Source organism: Perognathus longimembris, chromosome 11 (assembly GCF_023159225.1).
Source record: "Perognathus longimembris pacificus isolate PPM17 chromosome 11, ASM2315922v1, whole genome shotgun sequence".
Lineage (NCBI taxonomy): Eukaryota > Metazoa > Chordata > Mammalia > Rodentia > Heteromyidae > Perognathus > Perognathus longimembris.
The window spans coordinates 29,587,814-29,615,055 of NC_063171.1; the positions used below are offsets into that span (position 1 = coordinate 29,587,814).

General features: G+C 39.2%; 2 protein-coding genes across 4 annotated transcripts in view; one reads left to right on the forward strand and one right to left on the reverse strand.

The window, feature by feature from the left end:
- Positions 1 to 15,792, reverse strand: part of C11H1orf112 (chromosome 11 C1orf112 homolog) — a 53,772-nt gene extending 37,980 nt beyond the window's left edge. For 2 of the 3 annotated variants that reach the window (XM_048356407.1, XM_048356406.1), the window contains exons 1-8: positions 15,636 to 15,792; positions 13,842 to 13,881; positions 12,449 to 12,537; positions 10,885 to 10,989; positions 10,233 to 10,373; positions 9,430 to 9,595; positions 6,043 to 6,127; positions 4,405 to 4,543 (exon numbers count right to left, since the gene is read on the reverse strand). In XM_048356407.1, coding sequence (XP_048212364.1) covers positions 4,405 to 4,543; positions 6,043 to 6,127; positions 9,430 to 9,595; positions 10,233 to 10,373; positions 10,885 to 10,989; positions 12,449 to 12,537; positions 13,842 to 13,881; positions 15,636 to 15,746 — 876 coding nt within the window. In that variant the 5' untranslated portion in view covers positions 15,747 to 15,792. Of the gene's footprint in view, positions 1 to 4,404; positions 4,544 to 6,042; positions 6,128 to 9,429; positions 9,596 to 10,232; positions 10,374 to 10,884; positions 10,990 to 12,448; positions 12,538 to 13,841; positions 13,882 to 15,635 lie in introns of those variants that run through there. The other variant, XM_048356408.1, reaches the window with a different exon arrangement.
- Positions 15,793 to 15,992: 200 nt separating this feature from the next.
- Mettl18 (methyltransferase like 18) lies at positions 15,993 to 18,629 on the forward strand. The gene is made up of 2 exons (XM_048357783.1): positions 15,993 to 16,097; positions 17,269 to 18,629. Exon 2 carries the CDS (start codon positions 17,473 to 17,475, stop codon positions 18,580 to 18,582), a length of 1,110 nt encoding a protein of 369 aa, XP_048213740.1. The 5' UTR covers positions 15,993 to 16,097; positions 17,269 to 17,472; the 3' UTR covers positions 18,583 to 18,629.
- The last annotated feature ends 8,613 nt before the right edge of the window (positions 18,630 to 27,242 follow it).

The following is a 27,242-nucleotide window of genomic DNA, read 5'->3' on the forward strand; positions in this document are numbered from 1 at the left end:
AGGGGAATAAATGTTTTAACATTGGTGATGCACAAAATAAATCTTGATTCAAGTATCAATAACTCTCAAGTATCAAGAGCTAAGGTATAAAATTCCTTCACTAAATGGCAATTCAATATCTGGAACTATATCATATAAACACAAATACGAGCACAGGTAGTTATGCAATGTTTTTTATATCGTGAAAGCTAAAATGAACCAAGGGTCCATCACATAGACAGTGTCTAAGTAGATTTCTGATATATTCATATACTATAATTACAGCTACTAAAAAGAATAGAGCAGGGGCTGGGGATATGGCCTAGTGGCAAGAGTACTTGCCTCTTATACACGAGGCCCTGGGTTCAATTCCCCAGCACCACATATACAGAAAATGGCCAGAAGTGGCGCTGTGGCTCAAGTGGTAGAGTGCTAGCCTTGAGCAAGAAGAAGCCAGGGACAGTGCTCAGGACCTGAGTCCAAGCCCCAGGACTGGCAAAAAAAAAAAAAAAAAAAAAAGAATAGAGCAGATATACTGTCATGGATACAGAAAACCCAAAAACAGATTAAAAGCTTTGGAGTACTGCCATAAAGTTAAATTATACTGATAAACTTTCTCTAATTGTGAGCATTATTTTATAAAAAAAAAAAACTTCCCTTAATACTGAGTATGTTTGATTCTTTTCCAAATATAGCTTTAATAAAACTTAAGTCAGGAATCAGTAGCTCACAACTGTAATCCTAGTGACTCAGGAAGCTGAGATCTGAGGATCTCAGTTCAAAGGCAGCCCCAGCAGAAAGGACCCTGTGAGACTCTTATCTCCAATTAACCCCTTAAAAACCAGGGACTCAGGGGCTGGGGATATAGCCTAGTGGCAAGAGTGCCTGCCTCGGATACACGAGGCCCTAGGTTCGATTCACCAGCACCACATATATGGAAAACGGCCAGAAGCGGCGCTGTGGCTCAAGTGGCAGAGTGCTAGCCTTGAGCGGGAAGAAGCCAGGGACAGTGCTCAGGCCCTGAGTCCAAGGCCCAGGACTGGCCAAAAAAAAAAACCAGGGACTCAAATGCTAGAGCAAAAAGAGGACAACACCCAGGCACTGAGTTCAAGCCTCACAACCAAAAAAGAAAACTTAATCAAAATGTTAATGATGCAGTAACTGAATACAATCCTTCATTCTGACCTTTATTAGAAATTGAAAAGTGACTTATCTATAAATGACCTAACTTAATGTACTTTATTATAACACTCAAAATACATTAAGACAAAGTAGAAAATTGTTTTGAAAATGTCCTTAATATCAATAGTGAAGAGCAGAGGACATTATTAATCAGAATTTAAAGTATACAAATTAAGTTATGTTTCAGCAGGTTATCAGATTCAAATTTGCACAAATGGTCAAAAAATGAGAATTTGGACAGTTAGGAAACTTTTTTCAATTAAATTCTCTGATTTTTATACAAGATCTTTTAATATAAATTACAAAATAAACCATTCTGGTTAGATAGGCCCTGGACTCACTTTTTTTTTGGCACTACACACCATATTCTTCCTGGGGCTTTCTCTGCCTCCATTGTGTAGGGTCAAGATAGGCACAAAGGAAATTAGCAAGGGAGACACTGAAGATATGGTACACAGGACAAAAAAGGGAACAATGTCACTGCATTGATCAAGTAACTTTCCTTTTCAGCAAAGATGGGGGAACCTTGCTGAAAGAGATCAAAAAGGAGAATAGACAAGAGAAAAAAGGGTGGCTGTGAAAGAAAAAAGTTAGCCCCTTTCTAAAACTATTCTCACTTAGTACTTTCAGAACTCCTTTTCAAAGTTCTACCCTCATCTAAGGTCAGTCCTTCCACATTGTCTCTGTTCCTAGAGTTGCCAAGCATACTAGTTTTAGGCCCTGGATGAATTCTATGCTTCAATTTCCACAGCTGCTTGGTAGAGAAGAATATAGACATAAATGAAGTCTGTACCAACTTGCAGGTCCAAAAGAGGGACTGAATAATCCCTATTCTAGGAAGAAATATTCAATTCATTTCCCACTAATGTGATTAATATAGCTAGTAGGTCCTGAATAGTTAATCGTGGGCTGATTAAATAAAATGAGAGCACCAGTCTGAGAACAAAAAGCAATGTATATAATATTATTACAGGGAAATGAGCTGTAATTCTCAATCTTTGTACAGATTTTAGAACACATCTATTTCATAAACAGGATGCCAATTCAACAATGATTTACTGAAGTCAAACTGCACCAAAATCAATTCCAAATGGATCAAAGACCTCGAAATTAAAACAGATACCCTGAAAACATTAAAAGAAGGAGTGAGAGAAACACTTGGGCTCCTTGGCACAGGACAGAACTTCCTTAACAAAGATCCAGAAATGCTACAAATCAAAGAAAGGATGGACAAATGGGACTGCATCAAACTGCAGAGCTTCTGCAGGGCAAAGGACATAACTCGCAAGATAAACAGAAAGCCCACAGATTGGGAAAAGATCTTTACCGGCCATACAACGGACAAAGGCCTCATATCTAATATATATGCAGAACTAAAAAAATTACATTCCTCCAAAACAAAACCGCAAAGAACCAATAGCCCCATCAAAAAATGAGCTAAAGATTTTTTTTAAAAAGAGACTTCTCTGATGAGGAAATGAAAATGACCAAGAAACATATGAAAAAGTACTCTACATCACTGGCCATAAAAGAAATGCAAGTCAAAACAACATTGAGGGCTGGGAATATGGCCTAGTGGCAAGAGTGCTTGCCTCGTATACGTGAAGCCCAGGGTTCAATTCCCCAGCACCACATATATAGAAAACGGCCACAAGTGGCGCTGTGGCTCAAGTGGCAGAGTGCTAGCCTTGAGCAAAAAGAAGCCAGGGACAGTGCTCAGGCCCTGAGTCCAAGGCCCAGAACTGGCAAAAAAAAAAAAAAAAAAAAAATTGAGATTCCATCTCAGCCCAGTAAGAATGTCCTATATCAAGAAAACTAACAATAACAAATGTTGGAGGGGATGTGGCCAAAAGGGAACCCTACTTCATTGTTGGTGGGAATGTAAACTGGTTCAGCCACTCTGCCAAGCGGTATGGAGATTCCTCAGAAGGCTAAACATAGAGCCTATGACCCAGCCGTCCCATTTTTGGGTATCTACCCAAAAGACCACAAATAAGAACACGCTAAAGCCATCAGCACAACAATGTTCATCGCAGCACAATTTGTCATAGCTAAAATATGGAACCAGCCCAGATGCCCCTCAGTAGATGAATGGATCAGGAAAATGTGGTTGGTACATATACACAATGGAATTCTATGCCTCTATTAGAAAGAATGACATTTCCCCATTCATAAGGAAATGGAAAGACTTGGAAAAAATTATACTAAGTGAAGTGAGCCAGACCCAAAGAAACATGGACTCTATGGTCTCCCTCATAGGGAATAATTAGGACAGGTTTAGGCTAGTCACAGCAGAGGATCACAAGAGCCCAATAGCTATGCCCCTATGAATGCATAAGATGATGCTAAGTGAAATGAACTCCATGTTATGGAAACGAGTGATATATTACTGTTGTAATTACCTTCAACATGCCATGTGAAACCATAGCTTCTATTGTTGATGATCCTCTTGTATCCCCTTCCTGTGGTTGTACCTGCACTATCACTGTATCTTATCTGAGTACATTGGAAACTGTATATACTGGTATTAGAACTAGGAAAGTGAAAGGGAATACCAAAATTGAGAGACACAGGATAAAAAGACAAATGACTACAAAAGCAATGCTTGCAAAACTGTTTGGTGTAAATCAACTGAACAACTCATGGGGGGAGAGGGAAAGGGGGAGGGGGGGATGAAGGAGGAGGTAACAAACAGTACAAGAAATGTATTCAATGCCTAACATATGAAACTGTAACCTCTCTGTACATCACTTTGACAATAAATAAGAAAAAAAATAAAGATACTTTAGGAAATTCCCCCCTCCCAAAAATACTTAAGTACATTCCAATTTCAAAAGACTGATATACACATACACACAGGTATCCCTAAAGATTGGAATAAAGACACAATGTTTGAGTGTGGCTATCAGAAATACCTTAAATAAATACAAGATAAAGAAGTTAGAATTTTGTTCTAGGGCAGAAAAAAATAACAGGAGAATGCCATGAGCAACCATTTAGTATATAAAAATGAGAGATGTATAGACTACAGGTAATTAAAAAAATACAAATCAACACAATGTTCTAGATAAAATAGTCAACCATAAATTAAATTATTGATAAAATAATTGATAAAATTATCAACCTTCAATAGTCCTACAGATTATTTACTATTCATCAGTAGAGTAACCCACATATTCAAATGTGATTAAATAACTGCAAAGGAACTAAGAATTTTTTTCTAGTGCTGTTAGACACATTTACCTGCGATTCCGACTGTGTCATCTGTTCAGCCAACTGTAAACAAGACTGGAAGGAGAACAGAATGTCTTCACATAAGCTAGAAATAATATCTTTGTGTTTCAACTGGCTCTTTATAACTGACTGGTGCTTAAGGCTCTGCCTAAATAAATAAAAAAGAACACAATCACTACACGTAACACAGCCAATAACTCAGGCAATAAAGTATCTTCCTTACACAACATTTAGAAGTATATATAATGCAACACTTACACTCAAGGTGATGCAATTAAAATGGGACAATTTTATTTCTGAAGCATCTGAATTTATTTAAGTTAGTTCCTAATGTTTTATTTCTCTGTGTTATAGTTGAACTCACTCTATTCCAGACATTCTTTTAGGCGCTGGAGCTAAGAATACAAAGGAACACAATAACTGACCTATCTTATGAATGTGAAAAAATTGCAAGAATAATTATAACAGTATGCTAAATGCTAAGATGGACAAGTCTAAATGCTACAACTAGGGACTCAATCTTCTAAAAGTCAGGTTTTCAAAGTATACTATGATAAAGATAACCTGAAGCTGAGAACTAAAATGTAAGCAGGAGTAAGTAGCATGCACAGCAGGAGAGAGGGAAAAGCAGTAAACACTCAGGGAAAGAAGAATTCTATGTTGTTAATATAATGAGCTAGGATAGTGAAGGAAGCAAGGTCCAGAGAGGTTTTTAGGTTGTTACACTTAGTACAATGGGATAGATTTTAAGCAGTATAATGACATGATGATTTACTTATTAAAAGGACCACTCTGAGGCAGGACATGGTGGTTTATGCCTATAATTCCAGCTACACAGAAGTAGAAATCAGGAGAGATGTGACAATCATGGCTTGAAGCCAACATTGAAAAAAAAATATTAACCAAACTCCATTTCAACAAAACAATTTAGGCATGGTGGTACACACCTACAAAACTAGCTACTGGGATTCAGAAAGTGAAAATTATCTTATAGATAAAATTAGACTTAATTCAAACATAATGAAGGAATTATAGCTCTACAACAGTTACTGACTTAACTAAAACAGGATACTTGATAGAGGATTAAACAACAGTAGCAGAAAGCAAGTGATATAGGCATACTCTGGTCTATTTCACTATTTTGTAGCTAGCTAACTACACCAACCTCCCCTTTACCCCTATTTTAGAAGTATGAGGATAAAGAAGTCCAGTTTGGTTTGGGAGCTACAAGTAGGACACCTGGCTTACCAAACAGCAGTGTCAGTAAAGGTTACACTTACCCACATAAAATGTGTCAAGTTCCATCTAAGAAAGCATGAATAACTAGGATATGGGCTATGGAAAATACAATGTAGAAAGTAAAAACTATTCAGGCACTGGTGGCTTAAACCTGGAATTCTAGCTACTCAGGAGACTGAATTCTGAGGATCAAGGGTCAAAGCCAGACCAGACAGAAAAGTCCTCAAAACTGCATCACCAATTAACCAGTAAGAAAGCTGGACTGGAGGTAATAAGGCTCAAATGGTGGAGTGCCTGCTATGACTGATAAAGTTGAGCAAGAGTGCTAAGCCCTGAGTTTTTAAAGTCCTAGTAACAAAAATAAAAATTTCAAAAAAAACCCACAAAACTAAAAATGAATAAACTTACTTTATTATAAACTTCCAAGTATTAGCATGAAATGCTTGGTCCATACTGGAAATAACAGAGCAGATGTCCAACAATGAATGGATAACTACAAAGAGAGATAATAGAACTCTTAGGATATTCAAATGTCATATGGGATGTTTCTCCTATATTTAAAAGTATCTGAGGAGGCTGAGATCAGAGGACCATGGTTTAAAGCCAGTCAAGACAGAAAAGCCCTCAAAATTGCATCTCCAAAATAACCTGGAAAAACATGAACTGGAAGCATGGCTCAAGCGGTAGAATATCAGCCATTAGCAAGCAAGCTGAGCTAAGTGCCCTGACTCCAAACCCTAGTAATAGAAAGTTCAAATGAGTATTTGACTGAATTAAAATAGATAAGAGCAAGCAGCTCCAAAGCTAGAATGTGCAGGGATGTTTGGGGGATGACAGTGGGGACAGAGTGGATCAAGGCATGAGAACTGCAGGCTGTCTCTTGATGGGGCCACCTGCACTGCTTAAGCCCCTTCAGCTTCTGCTCCTTCAGCCTCTGGGCGGGCCCTAACCATTGCTTCTTGTCTTCTAAAGCCCCAGCCTGTGTCTGCAGCTGCCCCATTGGGGGTGGAGCCTGGGTGGGGGCCCAGAGCCCCTGCATCCACTGCTCTTTTGGCTAGCCTCCAAATCCCCTTTCGTGCTTTCTCAGTTTCTCAAGTTCCAGTTTTTCAATTTCAAGCAGTTCTCAACAGGTTCGCAATGTAGACACACAAGCAAGTATCTATTGACTGAACTGACATGATACTCAAGATTTGCTGTCAATAACCAATTGGGGGAAGGAGATTCTGATGCAATAAAGATGGGAGCAGCACCATTCTGAGACTCCATGAGCCTCCGGTGAATGACACTCTGCACTGGTCTGGGGATCATTTACTGAGTAGAAAGGGACAAGATAACTTTATCTTCACAATTCAGTGACGCTAACATTATCTCCGTTTTAAAGAGAAGAAAATTAAAGGATGAGTAGTCAAAGCTGTCTTAAAAGACACAAAGTTGATGAGGGTAAAGATTGTGAAATCAGTTCTAGCTCAAGAGTTAATAACTGTTGGCACTTCTTTAGCAGATGCCAACAAATATAAGTGCTAAGACTAAGAAAGATTTGTCATGAGCATGGACGTTTTCTCTCTCTTTCCTGGCTGACACCATGTGAGCTGCTGTCCTGTCACACATTTTTTACAGTCGTGAACGAACACCAGAGAGTGTGAGCCTAAGTGAAACTTTCCTTCCCAGAAGTCATTTATGTCAGGATGGCACTGGCACAGAGTTAACACATCTAAAAGATTCTCACCTGCTCATCATGGTTTTATTTATTTTCAATGTATACATAGGTTTTATCTCCTTCACTAAAATATTAACTTGAAGAAAGTAGGAACTTTGTCAACTTCTATGCAAAGCACATAAGTAATATTTCTTTGGCAACTTCCTGGAAAACCTGTATTGCTTGCACTGCAATCTCCTCTACAGTTCAACTTGTCCTTTTCAGTTCAAGGTGCTCAGCTGTACCTTGCACTGAGAGTGCAGAAGATAGCCCTAACTGATGCAGGCTAGGAGCTGAAGCATGTTGGAGGATGGAAGTGGAATTGATGACAAGACTCCCAAAGTCTAGAGCATCCAAAACCCAAAGACAGACAACCCTACAGTTTCTCTGGACCCTTCTGCCAGTCATATACATCCTCTTCCATACAGTTACTATGCCCATGCCTTAGAAGTTATCAGTTTCTTTGGATATCACTCTTCCAGCTGATGCACAAGAAACTAAAGGGAAACTACCAAAGAACAAGAGGCTCATCCCATTACCATGCAAATTCATCTTTCCTCCAGCCCCACTGACAGCATCACAGAGGCACTTGGTAGCTAGACAGTCACCATCCAATTCACATTCTAGGCTCTGATTGTTCAAAGAATTCAGTTTGCTTTTAAGTTTTGGAGAGAGAGCCATGATGCAAGCCACATCTCATAATCTAGGATCCTATACCTGCTAATTTGGAATTGTTTTTGTAGTTAAAGATATTTTTAATGATATACTGATTGGAGGCCATCCTACAGAGTAGGAGTTGGAAAGAACAAAGTCCTGATCCCTCAAGGGAAGCTAGGACAATCGGACCCAAAGAGAACAGAGAGCATTAGATGAAGTCATCAACCAGCCATCGATAGGACATCTACAGAGACAAGATCTATTTCCATACAGGCAGGATCTCGCAGTAAGCAGCCATAGTAAGTACTTGGGTAGTGTGGGCCCCCAAGTGAAGGGCAGAGTCCCAAGACCACCCATCCACTGAGGGTCACCTCTCTGTCATGAAGGAAGGTTATCTGCACAGACCCTCCTAGATGACCAACATTGGCAAAGATCTACCCCATGTGTCCCCATATAGCGGAGAATGAACACCCATCCCCGGGGAATGGGATGAGAACTACCTACTGGGACTCCTATTTTGGCCACCTAGAATGGTAATCTGCTCAGACCCTCATGAACTACCAACAGCATATTTTGAAACATAATGCAGGTCAGACCCACCACAGAGCCCTCCAGTGAGGTTTATTTGTAAGACAGAGAGAAGCTTCTGCCTGGACCCTTCTGAATGACCAATGATGACAAAATGTCCAACCATCATGGACTCAAGTAGCGTAGAACAGAGCCCTCAGGGCATCATCTATTAGGTTCATATGTCCGCCACGGATGAGGGCAATCTGTGCAGACCTTCCTTGATGATCAATAACAGCAATTACCCAATAGTCAAAGATGGAGTCCCAAAATGGATATCTACTGCGACTCATATCTGCCTAGAAGGAGGAAAATGTGGGCAGGGCCACCTTAATAACCAACATCAGCATTATTACCAATTTAAAACCTAAAATTTCTTGCTATGGGTTATGGTGAAAAATCTGAAAACGACAAACTATCTTACAGAGCACAAAGTGGCGCAGCTTGCTTTGTTAAATCTTATGGGTCAATTACCTTATGCAAATGTACAATAAGGCACCAAAAAAAGTTTACACTTAAAAAACTGACAACCTGGGCTGGGGATATAGCCTAGTGGCAAGAGTGCCTGCCTCGGATACACGAGGCCCTAGGTTCGATTCCCCAGCACCACATAAACAGAAAACGGCCAGAAGAGGCGCTGTGGCTCAAGTGGCAGAGTGCTAGCCTTGAGCGGGAAGAAGCCAGGGACAGTGCTCAGGCCCTGAGTCCAAGGCCCAGGACTGGCCAAAAAAAAAAAAAAAAACAAAACTGACAACCTATCCATTATTAATGAGCAGATATCATGAATCACTAGAAACAATATTGGGCTGAACCATTTAACTGGTACACAAATACAGTAATTTTGCACAATATTGTAAGCAGTTTTCTTCACTCACCTATTACCATATTCAAAATATCATCATTTGAATCTACTGATGGGTCCAGGAAAACCATGTCCAGCAATTCCATCAGTTGCTTTTGAAGAGAATAAGCCTCCTTGAAGAGGGCCTGGAGAAGGTCTGACACTAGGTGTAAACGTCCAGAATATACAGATTCGCTATTCTGATCACAAAAATGTAAAAATAAGCGCAAACATAAGCCTTTTAAAAAGCTCAAGAGCCAAATCTACTTTAACTCATTCTACCAGAGATCATAAACTTAATGCTTTTAACCAAATTACATATTAAACATGCATTTTAGTGAATATCCATTTTATGTATTTCTAGAGATGTAAGCATTTGTAAAATGATTTCTTTCTTTTGTGATCTTTCAAATAAAGAATTTAAAAAATATAAAAAGAGGTAAAGTACATGGCATTTTACCACACTGTCACCAAGTAAAATTAGTTAACTAGTATTTTTCATTTTCTCAACAAACATAAATATCAAAACTGTTATGTCCTATAAATTTCTTACCAAATATTTTGTGCATTAAAGCTACTTCATTCCCTCTGTAAAAGGAAGTTCAGGCACCTACTAATTAAGGTGACAATCACTGATACACAAAGACTACACAACAGAAAGACTACAGCAATTCTGTGATTACACACAAATCTTTATCATTCTTTCAGAGGAATAAGATAGAACAAAACAGCCCTTAAGGGGCCACTCTTATACTTTAACTACCTATTTTGCTGCTTTACTTGGCCACTTTGCCATTGATTCTCAGCTACTTAAAGTATTTTAGACCTTTTACTTACCTTACAATGTACAAATGTACTTTTTATTACATGAAGGACAGAAGAAGGAAGACTATGAATATTTTCTAGAATGACTGATTCCTGTGTGGCACAGACATGCTGAACACATCCTGTAAGAACTCCCAAGACCTGCACCATTGTCTGGAAATAAGAAGTTTCATTCTAAATATACATTTTTGTGTACACTAAAAAAGATACCAAACAATATGCTGTGTGCTAGGAGCACAGCAGTGAACAAAAACCTCCTCTTTTCACAGAACCATAAATATTAAACCCACTGGCTAGCAACTTAGAATCCTAACCCACACTTTAAAGCATTTTACATATAGGTCTTAAAATTGTAGGTAGTGTACTATCTTGTTACTTATCCTCTTATAGGAAAACAAGTATTTACCTAATATAAAAATATATAAAAAGAACTCAAAATTCACCTTTCTATATTCATTTTAAGTCATTACATTTAATTCTAAAAATACACAGCTAATCAACAGAATAAAAATTATTTTTATTTATTAAGAAAGAGGGTTTGACTATGTAGCCTAGGCTAGCCTAAAACCTGCAACCCTTCTGCCTCAGCCACCCAAGTGCTAGGCCTACAGGTATATAGTTGTAAATAGCCACTCTCTCTCCCTTTCTAATACATTGAACTTACTTGTAAAATATTCCTTAGAGTGGTCTGTATTTCTAAATTTTGGCTTGACAGACCTCCAGCTTGACTAGTTAATTCATACATCATGTCATCAAATAACTTTACAGCCTATGGGGGGAAAGTCAGGTTATATATAGGAATACAAATGACCAGAATAATAAAGATAAATCTTTAAGGAAAAAAAAACCAATAAGTTGATTTGACTTTACATTAGTATCAATCATCCATTATCTACCTTAACAATTACAGCCAACTAAGTAAAAAAAAAAGAAAAGTTTTCTACAACAGTCCCTAAAACCTAAAATAAGCTTTGGAAAGAAATGTACATTTATTATTTCAGTCTACTTAATAAAATAATAGTTAATAAGTTCGTTTGCAGATGCAACAAATGCAAATAATTCTCTGCAAAATAAACAAATGACTATCTTAATCAGAATTCAAGTGGGCATTTACAAGGCTACTTTCTGTTGGTCATAATCTGTAATGAATCATCCATTCCCTATTCACTTAGATTCTGAATACTTTGCCTTTCTGACCAATTCAAGATATCCTTCTTGAATTAGGACTACAGCATGTAATCTTACAACTCAACTTTTTGTCAACAAGGTTAACCACAAGGTCAAGTATACAATGTAGTTAAAACTATACAGTGTAATTTTAAAAAGACTTAACACTCACATCTCACTAATAGCTAGATGTTTCTCTGGTAGTGATGAAAAGGTTCCAAAAATGTTCACAGAGCAAGTTAATATGAGCAAAAGGAATTCTGATGATTAAAGGGAAAATTAAAAATATGCCTCAGTAAAAGATGAGTTATCCTAAATAAATCTGTTCATTTTGACACCAAAGTATCTTTAGTTCCCTCCACTTAAAAAAAGACACTTATATCTAAAATAATAATGCAGTCCGTGAGTTAATATTTACTCTTAAGTTACTTGAGTTTACAAATATTTCAGCTTTTAGGGCTGGGGATATGGCCTAGTGGCAAGAGTGCTTGCCTTGTATACATGAGGCCCTGGGTTTGAGTCCCCAGCACCACATATACAGAAAACGGCCAGAAGTGGCGCTGTGGCTCAAGTGGCAGAGTGCTAGCCTTGAGCAAAAAGAAGCCAGGGACAGTGCTCAGGCCCTGAGTTCAAGGCCCAGGACTGGCCAAAAAAACAAAACAAAACAAATATTTCAGCTTTTCTTCTTTTAAAACTTTAATAAATTTTGGCCCTGTGTAACAATTATGTATTACAGAGAATATAAAACAAAATGATTTTGCTAACTTCCATCACTCATTCCAAATTTTCATTAAGAGCTTTAAAATGTACATATATTTAAAGTCACTCACAAATAATTTAAATTAGTAAAGGATCCATCTATTTAGTAAAGAATCTGAAAATATCAGTTTATCACCCAATGATCAAACTAAAACCATTATATTCTCACATTGTCCACTTTTTACTACTTACTTTTACTTTATTTGATATATTAAAAAAACAGAGCCATAATTAAGATTTTTTTTTAAAGCCTAGGCTTTAACAATCTTTATAACGTGTACATTAGGATAACCATAGTGTACCTTTGGCAACACTTGTGAAAAGAAAGCTTGTTCCAGCGTTAGGTGGTTCATATGAGGTAAAAACATCTCTATAATAACTTTCAAAATTTCTGTAAAGCAAAAAAGCAACATTTCGTGAAAACACTAAATCATGACAAATGTGAAAATATGTAAGTGCTACCAATCTAAAGCTTTATCAAGCTTCAAAATCCTTGTTTTACACAAATAAACTTAAGTATTTAATAGTAAAAAAAGTATAATAGCACAAAAGAAAAATAAAGGAAAGCAGCAGCTTATACATATACAGCTAAAAACCTGTTAAATTGATTTGAATATATCTACTAAACACGATCTGCTATTAAGATGTAGTTTAAAACATACAAAACAATTTCACAATACTTTAAAATTTCTAAAAACAGTAAAATTCCAGTTTTTATGTAATCATGTAGACCCAAAGAATGACAGACTGAGAATTATTCTCATGGGAATCTTAACAATTTCAGATTAGTGGACATTTTATCATTTCTAATTCTGTGGACATCTCAGTGTTTTACAATAAATACAATTTCTAGACTCAAGATAAAAAATGTTACTTAAAAAAAACAACAAAAAATTCAGACCTGAGTGCCAGTGGTTCAAGCCTAAGGATCCTAACTTTTCAGGAGGCTGAGATGTGAAGATCAAAGTTCAAGGCCTGCCCAAGCAAATTCTTGAGACTCATCTCCAACTAACCAGCAAACGAGCCAGAAATGGAGGTGTGACTCAAGCAGCAGAGCATCAGCCTTGAGTGAAAAAACCTGAGAATAAGAGGCTCTGAATTGACACAAACAAAAAAATTAGACCCCTAACAAGCAACTTATATAAAAAGAATGTTAACTCAAAATATGAGTAAAAAGATCAAATATGAATAAAGAAAACAGGTCTTAACTCTGCCTCTTCTGGCTAAAACAATCTTACAAGACTTCATGAGGACAGATAAAGATGAGAAAGTCAGATTTTTCCAAGTGACAACTTTGCTATCACCTGGGCAAGTAAGTCTTTACTAAGTAAGAAAAGTAGTTTCTAAATGACACTAAACATGTTGGAGGATGAAGGTTACTAAGTAAACTGAAAATTATGTCATATATAGGTCTAATCATAGTGTTAACAACAAGGAAAAATTATATTATGCTTACACATACAGCACCATATCATCCACAAAATTCCTTGGCACTTAATCAAAATGAAATTTAAAATTTAAACTATGATTCGAACAAATTTGCCCCATGCTTTAAGTTTGCAGATGGCAGAAAATTTAAAAAAAAAAAGATCATAGAAAGGAAAAATAAAATTTCCAAGTCATATTTATTGACCTGTGGAATTCAGGCATTAATAACATTTAAGTAAATCATATAAACAATTGTAATTTACTTACGGATATGCTCAATCCAACTCTCAGAATGTTGATACATGGAGTAAAATACAGTCAAGGAAGATACTAATGAATATTCATTACTAACAATAAATTACAAAGGACTTTTGAAATTTAGCAATGATTCAAAAGTGACTGAAGTTAGATTCAAATTATTGGCTTACTTTTATTTTGAAAACTGAAAACACTTAAGAAAATAACAGTACTGTGAAAATACTTTAAGGAAATTACTAAGATAGAAGTTTACCTTTTCAAACTGTGTAGTTGTGAAAGACTTTTGACAAGAAAAACAGGGATACGAGAACCCATGGTTTCTAGTATTTCTCTCTCCACAGTATATCCGCCTTAAGTCTTCAAGATTCTTCTACACCTACCTTACCCACCTTCCCAGACTGAAATTCTTCTGCACACAGCAGAAACTTACAAATCTATGTCCAATATAAAAGCAGTACTTACTGCTACAAACTACACTTATATAACCAATGAAAAATACTAGAGACATCTTACTGTAAAACATAAGTGCCATGAAAGAATGTGTCAACAAGAGAAATGAATACCTATAACATCACAATAAGAATTGACTCCTCTTCTGAAACCTTAATCTTTGCATGTGTTTTTAACAGCAGTAGCAAAAATGATAAAGTACAGTCAGGAACTTATGGGAGTTCAGTAAGACAAAATTTACCTTATGGAAAAATTCCAGTGAAGCTCAAAAAGAGTCTTACGATTTCACAATTAGTCATGTTACATAACATAAACACAATGGTAAGAACTGAACGATATGAAAATATGTACATGGGTTTGGATATGGGATTTATTGCATTTTTTATTTGTTGCACTTAAGAATACTACAAAATTCTGACAATATTGTTTGAGATTTTCAAGCATTTTTGAAACATTTAACATTTTACTGAACACATGATTCAGGCATACTTCTCAGTGTTGAGGACAGAGCAGTGAGAAAATTAAATCCCTGTCTTTATACTTTACTAGTCAGTGAGGAAACCTAAGATAATTTCTGTTAGTAACCAAATATTCTCTAGTAAATTCCACAGAACAATGTGACATAAGTTTGACAGAGTGGGTTTGGGGAAACTACCTAAGATTGACTACAAATGAATTCACTTGACAACCTCTGATAAGAGAAGGTAACATTTGAAGCAAGACTTGAATAATAAAACTTCCAAAAAGCCAAGTATCAGGGTTGGGAAGTAGCTCAGTGGGAAAGCGCTTGCCTAGCAAGTGCAACGTCCTGGGCTCGATCCCCAGAACCAAAGAGAAACGTTACAAAAGCCAAAACAGGATCTAGCTGATGGCAGAGGTTGGGAGGATGCAAAGTGCATGGCCCTTTAACATGCAGGGTTGGGTCGCATTTACAACCACAAAGGCATGAACTGATGAACGGTTTGCACCAGGCAACGGAGGCGTTCACCAACTCGGGTGTTGCAGATTGAAATTAACACGCGAAGCACCTCTTTCTAATTAGCAATAAAGGGTAAAAGATCCCAGAGGAGCGGCGAGGGCAGGAAAACATTTGGCACCAGAACAGAACGACATCCTTTCTTCCTCACACTGCTGATACAAGAAAGATACAGCTCCCACTTACCACCGCCTGAACGGATTATAAAAACTCAAACACTTCAACTGTGAGAGAACCAGAGACGGTCTTAACGGCTGAGGTCGGAGTTCTGGCCTCCCCCAAGGTGCCCAAGCTAAGAAATCGCCCCGGCCGCCACGGGCGTTCGCGACTCGCCGTCCTTCCCACTCCCCTCCGGGTGAAGTAACAGCCAAGGATATGAGCAGCCGCGGCAAGACGGAAGGCAGCTCCCGCCGGCACGTCTCCACCGGCCAGCCACTCACTTCCTCCAAGGGCACAGCGCTCGCCGGAGCCGCGCGTTCCTGAGACATCCTTACCCCGCCGACGACCGCAAATTCATACCAGTCCCGCCACAACAGACGCCGGAAGTGGCACTGTCCCAGAAGGCTCTGCGCGCCCTCTGAAACCATAGAGAGGAAGCGAGGGAGGGAGTCCCTGGATGAGCCCACGCTCCTCGCGGACTGGAAAATGCCTGGGCCTCTCTAGCTCGCAGGAGGACTCGACTCATTGCTGAGCGCGCCTGCACGCCGGAAGAGCCATAGAGACGTGGGGTTTCTCTGCGGGTTGATTTCCGAGGAGCTTTCCGAGACGCCCTGCTTGCTGTGTCCTGTATCATTTGGCTGTCAATTTTATAACTAGATAAGACGTTTCGTGGAGGTAAGGTAGGAGTTCCACAAGTTTGCTAATCTCAGTCCCTTGTAGATTTGAGGGTGCAGTTTAAAGGGCAGGTCTAACCAGAACCTATAGCTTTCTTGACTCTCAGCCCACAGCTTGGTGGGATAGGTTTGGTTTGGTTTGGTTTGTTGTTATTTTTGTTTATGTCGGTTTAATTGTGTCTTTCCCCTATGCAACGGAAATAAACACCCCACCTGCAAGAATTGTGCAGATTAAAATAGGTAGTACTTAGTGTGTGGTATAGCTGATACAAAGATGTTCAGTAAAGTCGTTTGTACGGTCCTCCAGTTAATACAGTATCCTTATTTTTGTCTTGGGTCTACAATCAAACTAATCTTTATTATTTCATTCAGGGAACACCTAAGTACGCTGGTCTGGACTAAATGCTTTAGATGAGGCCATCTGGATGCATTTACACACACCAGAACATACCTGTACATACTTTTAAAGCAATGCTCACTAATCAAATGCAACTTTAAATTCCTGTTTACTTTTTTAGGCGGTAAAAGAAGTGAGGAGGTTATGCAGATTTAAAGGATGGATATGTTTGGGCACAGTGAAGACAGCTGAAAGACAATTAAGTATTTAGGCTGTCCTGGCTGAAAGTCGTGGCTCAAGAAAATAGAGTGCCTCCCTAGCAAAAAACAAAGCCCTTAGTTCAAACCTCAGTGTAGCATGCATGCAAAATAAATAAACAACAATATTTAAATCTTGAACTTTATGTTCATTCTGGTGCTGACCATGGCTGCTGTTGCTGTTGTTTTTAATTTACTTTCTTCTCTAACTTTTTCGGGGGTTTTTTGTTTTGTTTTTTGCCAGTCCTGTGGCTTGAACTCAGGGCCTGAGCACTGTCCCTGGCATCTTTTTGCTCAAGGCTAGCACTATACCACTTGAGCCACAGCACCACTTCCAGCTTTTTCTATATATGTGATGCTGAGGAATCGAACCCAGGGCTTCATGTATAAGAGGCAAGCACTTTACCACTAGGCCATATTCTCAGCTCTCTTCTCTAACTTTTGAGTGTATAAAGTTCAGTGTGTTTTCCCAAACCTAATACACACTTATACAGCTACTTTAGAAAAGGGAGATATATGTGGAGAGCTATTTGATATTCTAAACATTTTGGTTTAATCATTGTTTTTAATTTTTGTATCTTAGGGCACAGTTGAAAGAAGAACAAAGACCTCTAAAAAGTCTTTGGAAACATTTCTAAATATTTGCCATGGTGTATAAGCAGCTAAACAGAAACTGACCCAATGAAAGTAATTGAATAATTGAAGCAGATGTGAGTATATCATCACCTTGTTTAGAAGTTGAAGCATCTTCCTTTGAATTGAAGGATTCGTTGCACGTAAGAAGATAATGTCCTTTCAATTTAATTTCACAATAGAAGACCAGTTTACCGCCCTTGGAGATGGAGCTTTGACCCTAGATTCCTCAAAAGAATCATCAGCCTCAGAAAGTAGAAAAGGAACACAGAGGGGCAGAAAATGTTCCACAGCATCTTCCGATGTGTCTCAGAATCATTTGTTGAAAACTACATTAATGGGAAATACAGACCTCTCCCAAGATACTGACAACCCACCCAGAGTAACTAATGGGCCAGGTGATTTGGAGCCAGGTGAAAGATATCCCTGCTTGAGAGTTGCCAAAGAGCATGCTATGCCTAAAGATTTAAAGAAAGTGTTAGAAAATAAAGTCAGAGAAACACTACCAGGTCTCCAGCATTTTAAAATGTCAGTAGTGAAAAACAGCTTGTTGAAAGGGAACTTCCCTGGAGAAAACATGGTTTCAACAAGCCTTTCCTCTCACTCTGATTTAATTCCAGGTGTTTACGAAGGAGGCTTAAAAATCTGGGAATGTACTTTTGATCTTCTGGCTCATTTGACAAAGGCCAAAATAAACTTTGCTGGGAAAAAAGTGTTGGATCTTGGCTGCGGATCAGGGTTGCTAGGTATATTTGCATTCAAAGTAGGGGCCAAAGAAATTCATTTTCAAGATTATAACAGTTTGGTGATTGATGAAGTGACTTTACCTAACTTGTTGGGTAACTCCACTTTGGAAAATGAAGAAACTGATGTCAAGGAACCAGATATGAAAAGATTCAGAAAATCAGAAGTAGCACAGGAACTATCTAAATGTCGTCTTTTTTCTGGGGAATGGTCTGAGTTTTGCAAGCTTATACTAAGCCATGAGGAACTCTTTGTAAAATATGACTTCATTCTCACTTCCGAAACCATTTACAACCCAGATTATTATAGCGCTTTGCACCAGACATTCCTCAGACTGTTGGGGGAAAATGGACGTGTGCTTTTGGCCAGCAAAGCACATTATTTTGGTGTTGGTGGAGGTGTTCATCTTTTTCAGAAGTTTGTAGAAGAAAGGGATGTATTTGAGTTTAGAATCCTTGAAGTAATTGATGAAGGACTAAAGAGGTACCTAATTGAAATGACATTTAAGTATTCAAATTAATATTTGCCAAGACACCTAAGTGAAATAAACACAATAACCCAAAATTTGTGAATATTCAATTTCTGTTCTCCTATTTTATGTTAGCTTTATCCTGCGATTGTAGTGTTTCTTCATTCTTTTTTTCCATGAAGTACCTGGCTAGATTTAGGTCACTAAAAGGTAGTGAACCTAAATATTTGGTTGAAGGCCTTATGAAAGTAGGAAGAAGATTGTGTTTTTTAATATTTGCCTTATATAGTAAGGAATTGGAGCTGAGTGTTTGAATTCACATTGACATGAGACACTAGGGAATCTGATAAGAGTATAAAAGTGATACCGATAATGCTTAAAGGCTAACCACTTGGAGCCAAGTTAGAGACCCTATTGATAGGAAGAAAAACTTTTATCCTTCCAATCTGTCATGTCAAAGCATGCCCAAATACTTTATGTATGTCCAAAATGCCCTACGACTCACAATTCTTTTATATATGTCCTGTTCAAGACTAAAGTTCTAGAAAATTTCTGTGAATTTTGTGCTGGTACTGGGGCTTTCAGTTCTTGCTTAGTTTTTTCACTCAAGGCTGGCACTCTACCACTTGAGCCACACCTCCACTTCTGGCTTTTTGCTGGTTAGTTGGAAGTGTGTCTCTAGGATTTGTGTGTGTAGGCTGGCTTCAAATCACAGTCCGCAAATCTCAACCTCCTGAGTAGCTAGGGTTATAGGTGATAGACTCTGGCAGCTGGCATGATTTTTATTTTAAATTGAATGAAAGCTTTGTGGGGAAAAGAAGAATAAAGCCAAGAAATTTAAAGCACACCCATTCTATCCAGTGGTACACCACATTGCCATTCACCAAGAAGCTTTAGAGGAAGACATCATTTTTAGTGATTTTCTTGGCTTTCCATAAACTGAATTCTGTTTCTTGTTTGCTTTGCTGTTCTCAACTTTCTCCAAGATTTTACAAAGAAAGATTCTCTTACAGGGAAAAAAACTTCAGAGAAACATTCTAGTAAGGGGGGGGGGGGCGGGGAGAGACACGGGAAATGTGTTGGAGCCTGTGTTTTAAGGACTAAAGCACTCACCCTCTTAATTTTGTGGCTGGTTTTTATTTTCTTATTCTACAGTCTCCCTTTCAAATACTTGAGAAAGAAAGTCCTTTATCTTGTCTCCCAGCGTGGTTCAATATAAAGGAAAAAAACCTAAGATAGATTCAGAATCATTGGAGACTTTTTGTCTGGTAACTTTAATTAGTTTGCCATTTCTTATTATTGTCAGATACTATATGCAACTGCTTCAAAATAAAGCTAAATGCCAGAAGCAAAGTATAAATTCTTTTACTCATAGTTGTCTCTATTTGATCCTTCATAAAAGTGCTCACAAAGTTTTCTTTTTCACCGGAGTATCTTAGCAAGAGGAAGGCTCAACTCCCACCCAGAACCTGTGTGCTAGGTAGCAGTCCCTTTTATATAATTTTCCTTGTACTTGCAAATCAAACAAGAATTTTGCCCTGTTCTGATATGCAAACATACTCTATATCAAGAATTTATAGATAACTTACTGCTATCTAGAGAAAACAATTTCTATTCTCAATAATTTCAAAGAAATTAGTTTGTTGTAAGAAAAAGTTCATTCTTCATAAATATTTTTGTTCCATTCTACTTCTTCTGAGACTTTTATAAAAGCAGAGTGATAAAACTGGGTCCAGTGTCTCACAACTATAATCCCAGCTAGTCAGGAGGATTGTGGTTTAAGATCAGCCAGGGGCAAAAAAGTTCATGGACCCCACCTCAACCAATACAAAGCGGAGGCAATAGTTTGTGCCTGTCATTCATGAGCTAGGTACCAGCTATTCAGGAGTCTGAGATCTGAGGATCACAGTTCAAAGCTAGCCCAGGCAGAAAACTCCATGAGACTCTTATCTCCAATTAACCACCTAAAAACCAGAAGTGGAACTGTGGCTTAAAGTGGTAGAGTGCAAGCCTTGGCACAAAAGCTCAAAGACTGCACCTAAGCACTGAGTTTAAACTCTATGACCCACCCAAAGGCTGGGGGGGGGGGGAGGGTGGAGGGGGGGAAGGGTACCAGTCCAGCCAAATCAATAAAAGCAAAAAAAAAAAAAAAGGTCTGGAGGCATCACTTGTGGTAGAGTACTTTGTCAAATTTAATTTATGAAGGGTCAGAAATTAACTAATAGGAAACAATAGATAAAATTTTGGACTCACATGTCCCCTGAAGAAAAGAGATATATAAAAGCCAAAGACCGGGGCTGGGAATATGGCCTAGTGGCAAGAGTGCTTGCTTCATATACATGAAGCCCTGGGTTCAATTCCCCAGCACCACATATACAGAAAACGGCCAGAAGTGGCGCTGTGCCTCAAGAGGCAGAGTGCTAGCCTTGAGCAAAAAGAAGCCAGGGACAGTGCTCAGTCCCTGAGTCCAAGCCCCAGGAGTGGCAAAATAAATAAATAAATAAAATAAAATATGCCAAAAACTAAAAAAAAAGCCAAAGACCAAACAAATTAAATGGACGGAAGGGTGAGGAAAAAGATGGAAGAGTAATGGAGAAGCATACAGTGTTAAAATAATTACAATGCAAGAGTAGCAGTAAGTGTTTGGGAAGTTAAAATGGTGGAGCCTTAGGAAGAAGAGCAGGCAACCAAGAGGCTTACACTTGAGCCACAGAGCCAACTTCAGGCTTTTTCTGTATATATGGTGCTGAGGAGGCTAACCCAGGACCTCATGTATGTGAGGATAGCACTCTACCACCAGGCCATATTCCCAGCAACTTAATCTGAACTCTTGAAACCAGCAATCCTTCCTACTGACTCCTCTTTTATAGTCTAAGTCTACAGCAGAAATCTGACCTACAGCGCCACCTAATGTCAAAAAGCAGCAGCAGTAACTACAAGTTCAAATGCAAGACTGGGAAAATCACATATTTTTGCCTGTTCCATGCTTGCTCTTCTCAGGAATCTTGCTGACTATAGCAGATATTCTCTCATGATCACAGGAAGGAGGGTTTGTGCCAAAGGGCAATTTGCTGCAAACTTGTTGGAGTTACTCTAGCCAAGAGCATTCGTACTAGTTACATTATAGAGAAGCACTTAGTGACTTTGCTCTACCCCTACTGTTTGCCCCATATACAGTTTGTACATATCTGTCACATTCAGCAGATCCATCCTGGATGGATTGTGACATCACTGGGCAGTGGTGGCAGGGCTTATTTAGAGGCTGGCAACAGAGGGGAGGAAAAAGAACCTGCAGGGAGATGTGTGCATGTGTGCTCAGATTTACACTTTGCTTTAGAGCCATTGTTGTTTGTGATTCTGGTTGTACCATAGGGATACATACACTTAGTAGAAACATTCTTGCTAATATTTTGATAGTATACTATAAACCTACTAATGAGCTTAAACTGGCTTAGTATATCTTGCTTTATAGCTCACTTTAAATTGAGCATAAAGGAAATGCAGCATTTTAATTGTAACTGCTAATACTTCTGTCTAGAAGCCTGTTGCTGTTTTTTGTCTTCAGTGAAATTTTTATACCTAAGAAAAGCAGGATTGCAAATTTTTTTTACTAAACAGATTGAATTTGTGTAGTTTATTTTTGGTTATCAAAATATTCATGTAGCTTTGGGACTTTGAATTGGTGAATTCATAACATTTGGAAAATCATTATGCATACCATGCGATCTCAGTTACCTAAAAGGGATTGGTGTGTGTACATGGAGGATCTAGACAGTTATGTCCAACTGAACTGCTTGTGGCAGTAATGCTTTGCACTTTGCTTTTATGTTTTCTGTAATGCACATGTTAAAGGTTATTTTTTAAAAAGTTTGGGATTGTGGAACAATGTGGCTGAATAACCAATATTCTAGTCTGCCAGACACAGTCCCCATTGTGCAGGCTGTCTCAGTGTTCTTTCTGATTTGTCATTCTAGCACTCGCAAGGTTGCATTGTTTATACTAAACCTGCAGCACTATCCTAAACTTATTATTCTGAGTCATGAGTGAAAAAAGTCATTCAATAAATAAATATGTTTACAATCATTTCTTAATAATACCCATTTTTGTGTTTGGGGAGAATGTCCGATCTAGGGTAGGCAGAGTACTACAATCACTGCACTTTTTTGTGAGCATGTGATCCATACAGTGTAGATTTCTGACAGGCAAGACCTTTTGAGCTATGTAGAATAAGACCTGATTCTTATAATGGGTTGAACTAAGAAGAAAGTTGAAAAGGAAGAGAATTTATATCTCCCGGTGATAACTCCTGGTGACAACTGGGTAGATTTTCACACAGAAACCGAATTTGGAGTGGATCACAGAGGTACAAAATTTTGTCTTTTCTGTGTGTATATGTGCAGGTCCTGGGGCTTGAACGCGGGGCCTTGGAGCTGTCCCTGATCTTCTTATTCTCAACGCTAATGCTCTTCCACTTAAGCCACAGCATCACTTCTGGCTTTATCTGAGTAGTTTGTTGAGAAAAGTTTCTCATGGACTTTCTTGCCCAGGCTGGCTTCAAATTTCAATCCTCAGACCTCAGCCTCCTGAGTAACTAGGATTACAGATGTTATTCACCACACCTGGCTATGTGTCTTTTCTTTTGAGAGTCAAGATTTCCATAGTAAGAGGACTGATGTACTCTGCAATGCAGAGTTAGGTTATCTGGAACCATGGGCTGAAGATGAGTCTCCTAATGCTTCTAGAGGGATATTAGGTGAACACTCATATTCCACTTCCAGTTAAAACTTCCCTTTCCCCCAATGCCAACTCCAAAGGCCAGTTATTTTATTTTTTTAAGAAAATGAGGAATACATTTATTACCTTCCCCCATCCTTTTAATTTGTTTATATGAAGTTTGTTCTTATTTTATTGTCAAACTGATGTACAGAGAGGTTATAGTTTCATACGTTAGGCATTGGATACATTTCTTGTACTGTTTGTTACCTCCTCCCTCATTCCCCCTTCCCCTCCCCCTTCCCCCCCCATGAGTTGTTCAGTTCATTTATACCAAACAGTTTTGCAAGTATTGCTTTTGTAGTCATTTGTCTTTTTTACCCTGTGTCTCTTGATTTTGGTATTCCCTTTCAGTTTCCTAGTTCTAATACCAGTATACACGGTTTCCAATGTACTCAGATAAGATACAGAGATAGTGCAGGTACACCACAGGAAGGGGATACAAGAAGATCATCAATAACAGAGCTACGGTTAAACATAGCACGTTGAAAGTAGTTACAACTGTGATATAACAATCGTTTTCATAACATGGAGTTCATTTCACTTAGCATCATCTTATGTGTTCATAAGGGTATAGCTATTGGGCTCTTGTGATCCTCTGCTGTGACTTGCCTAAACCTGTGCTAATTATTCCCTATGATGGAGACCATACAGCCCATGTTTCTTTGGGTCTGGCTCACTTCACTTAGTATAATTTTTCCAAGTCCTTCCATTTCCTTACAAATGGGGCAATATTTGAAGTACTGTCATTATTAGGAAAATATCAGAATGTAAAGGGAGCATCCTATTTGGGGAAATGACTACTTTCCTTACAAATACAAGCAACCAACTGACATGGAAACTAAAACAGACTACATTGCTAAAATATGGAAGAAATGCCTTTGGGCCAGGAAGAAAAGACTTCTCCAAAGGCAAAACTAACCCTTGGCCTCAGAATGAATTGGAAGTGGCTTTTTATCAGATCATCAGGGAATGGGATGGATGCTAGAGTTGAGCACTTAACAGAATAGTGTGTGAAAAAGCACAGGACTCTAGCAACATGTTAATTCATCAGTTTATTGAGTATATAATGAGTGCCTATTGTCTGCCAAAAACATTCTAGGTACTGGGATGGAGAAGAAGAGTTCACATCTAGAACAATGGTCCTGGGCCATTTCATAAGCCCCTAGATGGCCAAGTTCCAAATGAATTAGCCATAGGACCTTGGTTAGATGTGAAGCTGGCTTGGTTACTGATAAGTTTTCCTCTTCATTATTTCTGGTTGGAAATCTTTCTTTCTTTCTTTCTTTTTTTTTGGCCAGTCCTGGGGCTTAGACTCAGGGCCTGAGCACTGTCCCTGGCTTCTTCTTGCTCAAGGCTAGCACTCTGCCACTTGAGCCACAGAGCCACTTCTGGCCATTTTCTGAATATGTGGTGCTGAGGAATCAAACCCAGGGCCTCATGTATACGAGGCAAGCACTCTTGCCACTAGGCATATCCCCAGCCCCCTGGTTGGAAATCTTTAAAGCTTCATTTTACCACTCTAAATTACAGGTTCTGTGGACATTTGAACAAAAAAAATGGCACTCTTTTGAAGCATTCTAATATAGTTTAACACTTTAGTTCTTTTCTTAATTAAAAAATTGAAGTCCTTAAAAAAAAAAACCCTACCTACTTCCCAGGTTCAACGAAAATGCTTGCCTTTCTATTTGTTAAGCAGATAATAAGCCTCTGAATATAAACTTGAATTTCACTTACTCAGATGGATCAGTTTATGATGTGTGAAAGCTACCATCCCACTATGTGGACATAGTCATGTACAGCAAAAGGAGTTTCTTGTTAGCAGGGGCTGGCAAGGCCACCTCTCTCATGAGAGAGAGAGAAATGGTGCCTGTCCTTTGTTTAGGGTCAGATTTATAGGATCTATCAGCCCCTCCATAGCAGAAGGCAACAGGAGCCTGCATTCCAATTCAGATCTATTGCAACCACATCCTTGCTGGAAACAAAACTTTGTTAGCATGCCAGAGCCTTACTTCCCCTTCCAGGATACAGGGAGTCAGGTATTGGCAGATGAAGACCTCCTCATGTTCCCAAGCCATAAGGAGCTCCAGGAAGTGAAGTGGGAGGAACAGCCAGGGCTGAAGGCCAGCTGCATTAGGCCTGACCAGATCAACTGGTTTTAAGGGGCTGGGGACCTAAGATGGAAGGCATACTAACATTTCCCCCCCTTGTTGTGTAATAAGTACAAGTACTGGGCCAGGAGTATGGGCAAAGCTTGCTTCTTCTGGAGCTGCTTCCTGCTGTAAAGGGTGAAGTAATCAAGGGTCCCTGATTTGTCATTGACAGGTACCCTCCTACAAGCATTTTTTACTTGGCAAAGATCCTCATCTTTTGTTATAAGAATGTTTAGCAGACACCTGAGTAGGCAAGGTATAATTAGAGAAAGGCAAAAAATTGCTGCCAGTGGGCCTAGGAAAGGCAGGAGCCAGGTAGTAATTGGTCTCCTGAAAGGGCTGCCAAAGACCTGGGAGTCCTAGTTGGGCCTTGCAGCTTTTGTTTTGTTTTGATGCTTTGTTTTACTCTGCCAGTCATGTTAATATAGTAGCAACCCCCTCCCCCGCCTTTTGTAAAGAAAAGGCAAGTTTCCCCTTTTTTTAGTTGTCAGTAAGTCCAAGACCCTCTTACTTTGGAGGGCCACATCAGCCAGAGGACTTAGCTGAGTCTGTAATAGGGCTACTATGCCACTGTGGGGTTTTTTTGGGGCAGAAGCCTGTAGAGCTTTGTGTACCTTGTTAGCATTTCCCTAGCCTCAGGTCCTCAGCTCCTCCCACTAGCCCCCAGATCCACCCATACCTAATGAGCCACTCCTACTCACTACCTAACTACTTCCCCTTTACCCCAGAGAGAGAGAGAAAGAGAGAGAGAGAGAGAGAGAGAAGCTGCCACCTGGATAAGGTGAAGACACCATGTAGCTCCCTCTCCCATGGGAACTATGGCCCCACTAATAAACCTCCTATGAACCTTCTTCTCCTGCCTGTGATTATCTCTGCATGGTCCTCTGGGATGTCCAGGACCTATGCTTTCATACTTGGTTGTTGGTGTTAGGTTTTTAAAGTAGGTAGCCAGTAAAGGAGAACACCACCATATTTTGATAAACTCCAGTGGGATGCCATGTTGAGGGGGGTGGCAGGAGGACACAAACACACTAACAGAACACGTGGAATGGCATAATGGCACCTGAGCTGGTGCCTGTTAAACCCAATATCCACCACCACTTTTAGATATCTTTGCTGACAAAGCACATTAGTGGTCAAGCCTCAGTTTCAGAGTTCTGTGAAAAGACGCAGCTTTGTGAGCAAGGCACATTATCAGGATGGTACGACATGGAGTTTTTATAAAGTAAGCAAGTAAGCAGGCAGATGAGAGAGGGAGAAAAAGGAAGAGAAAGAGAGCCTGAATATAAGTGACTTCTGACCATTTACCATTGCAGTGGCAAAAACTGTATCTGAGCGAGTATTTCGAGCAGGCCTCATTGCACTGTCAAGAGGCGTGCTAGCAGTGTCCCGGCTCGGGTGTGACTGTGATGCAAAACCCAAAAAGCACGGGAGGGAGGCACCTGGTGAGTGGATGAGAGCTTACCGGGCAGAAGCAGCAGAAGCGGTGGACGGAGCGGCAGAGAACTGGAGCAGCAGCAGTTTCACTCACCAGGGTAGACAAGTGGTGTGGAGGTGGAGATGGATGTGGAGGCCAGCAATGGTATTAGTGAAAAGTGCCACGTGGCGACTCGCAGCAGTTTGGTTCGCGGAAAAAGGGCTGTCAGGACTGGGGATACTCCCAGAAAAAGGAGAAAAATAGAGGGGAATTCCGCCTGTCCTGACTCTTAAGCCCCATCCGAGTCACAGCACCATATATGTTAGGTTTTTAAAGTAGGTAGCCGGTAAAGGAGCATGCCACACGGT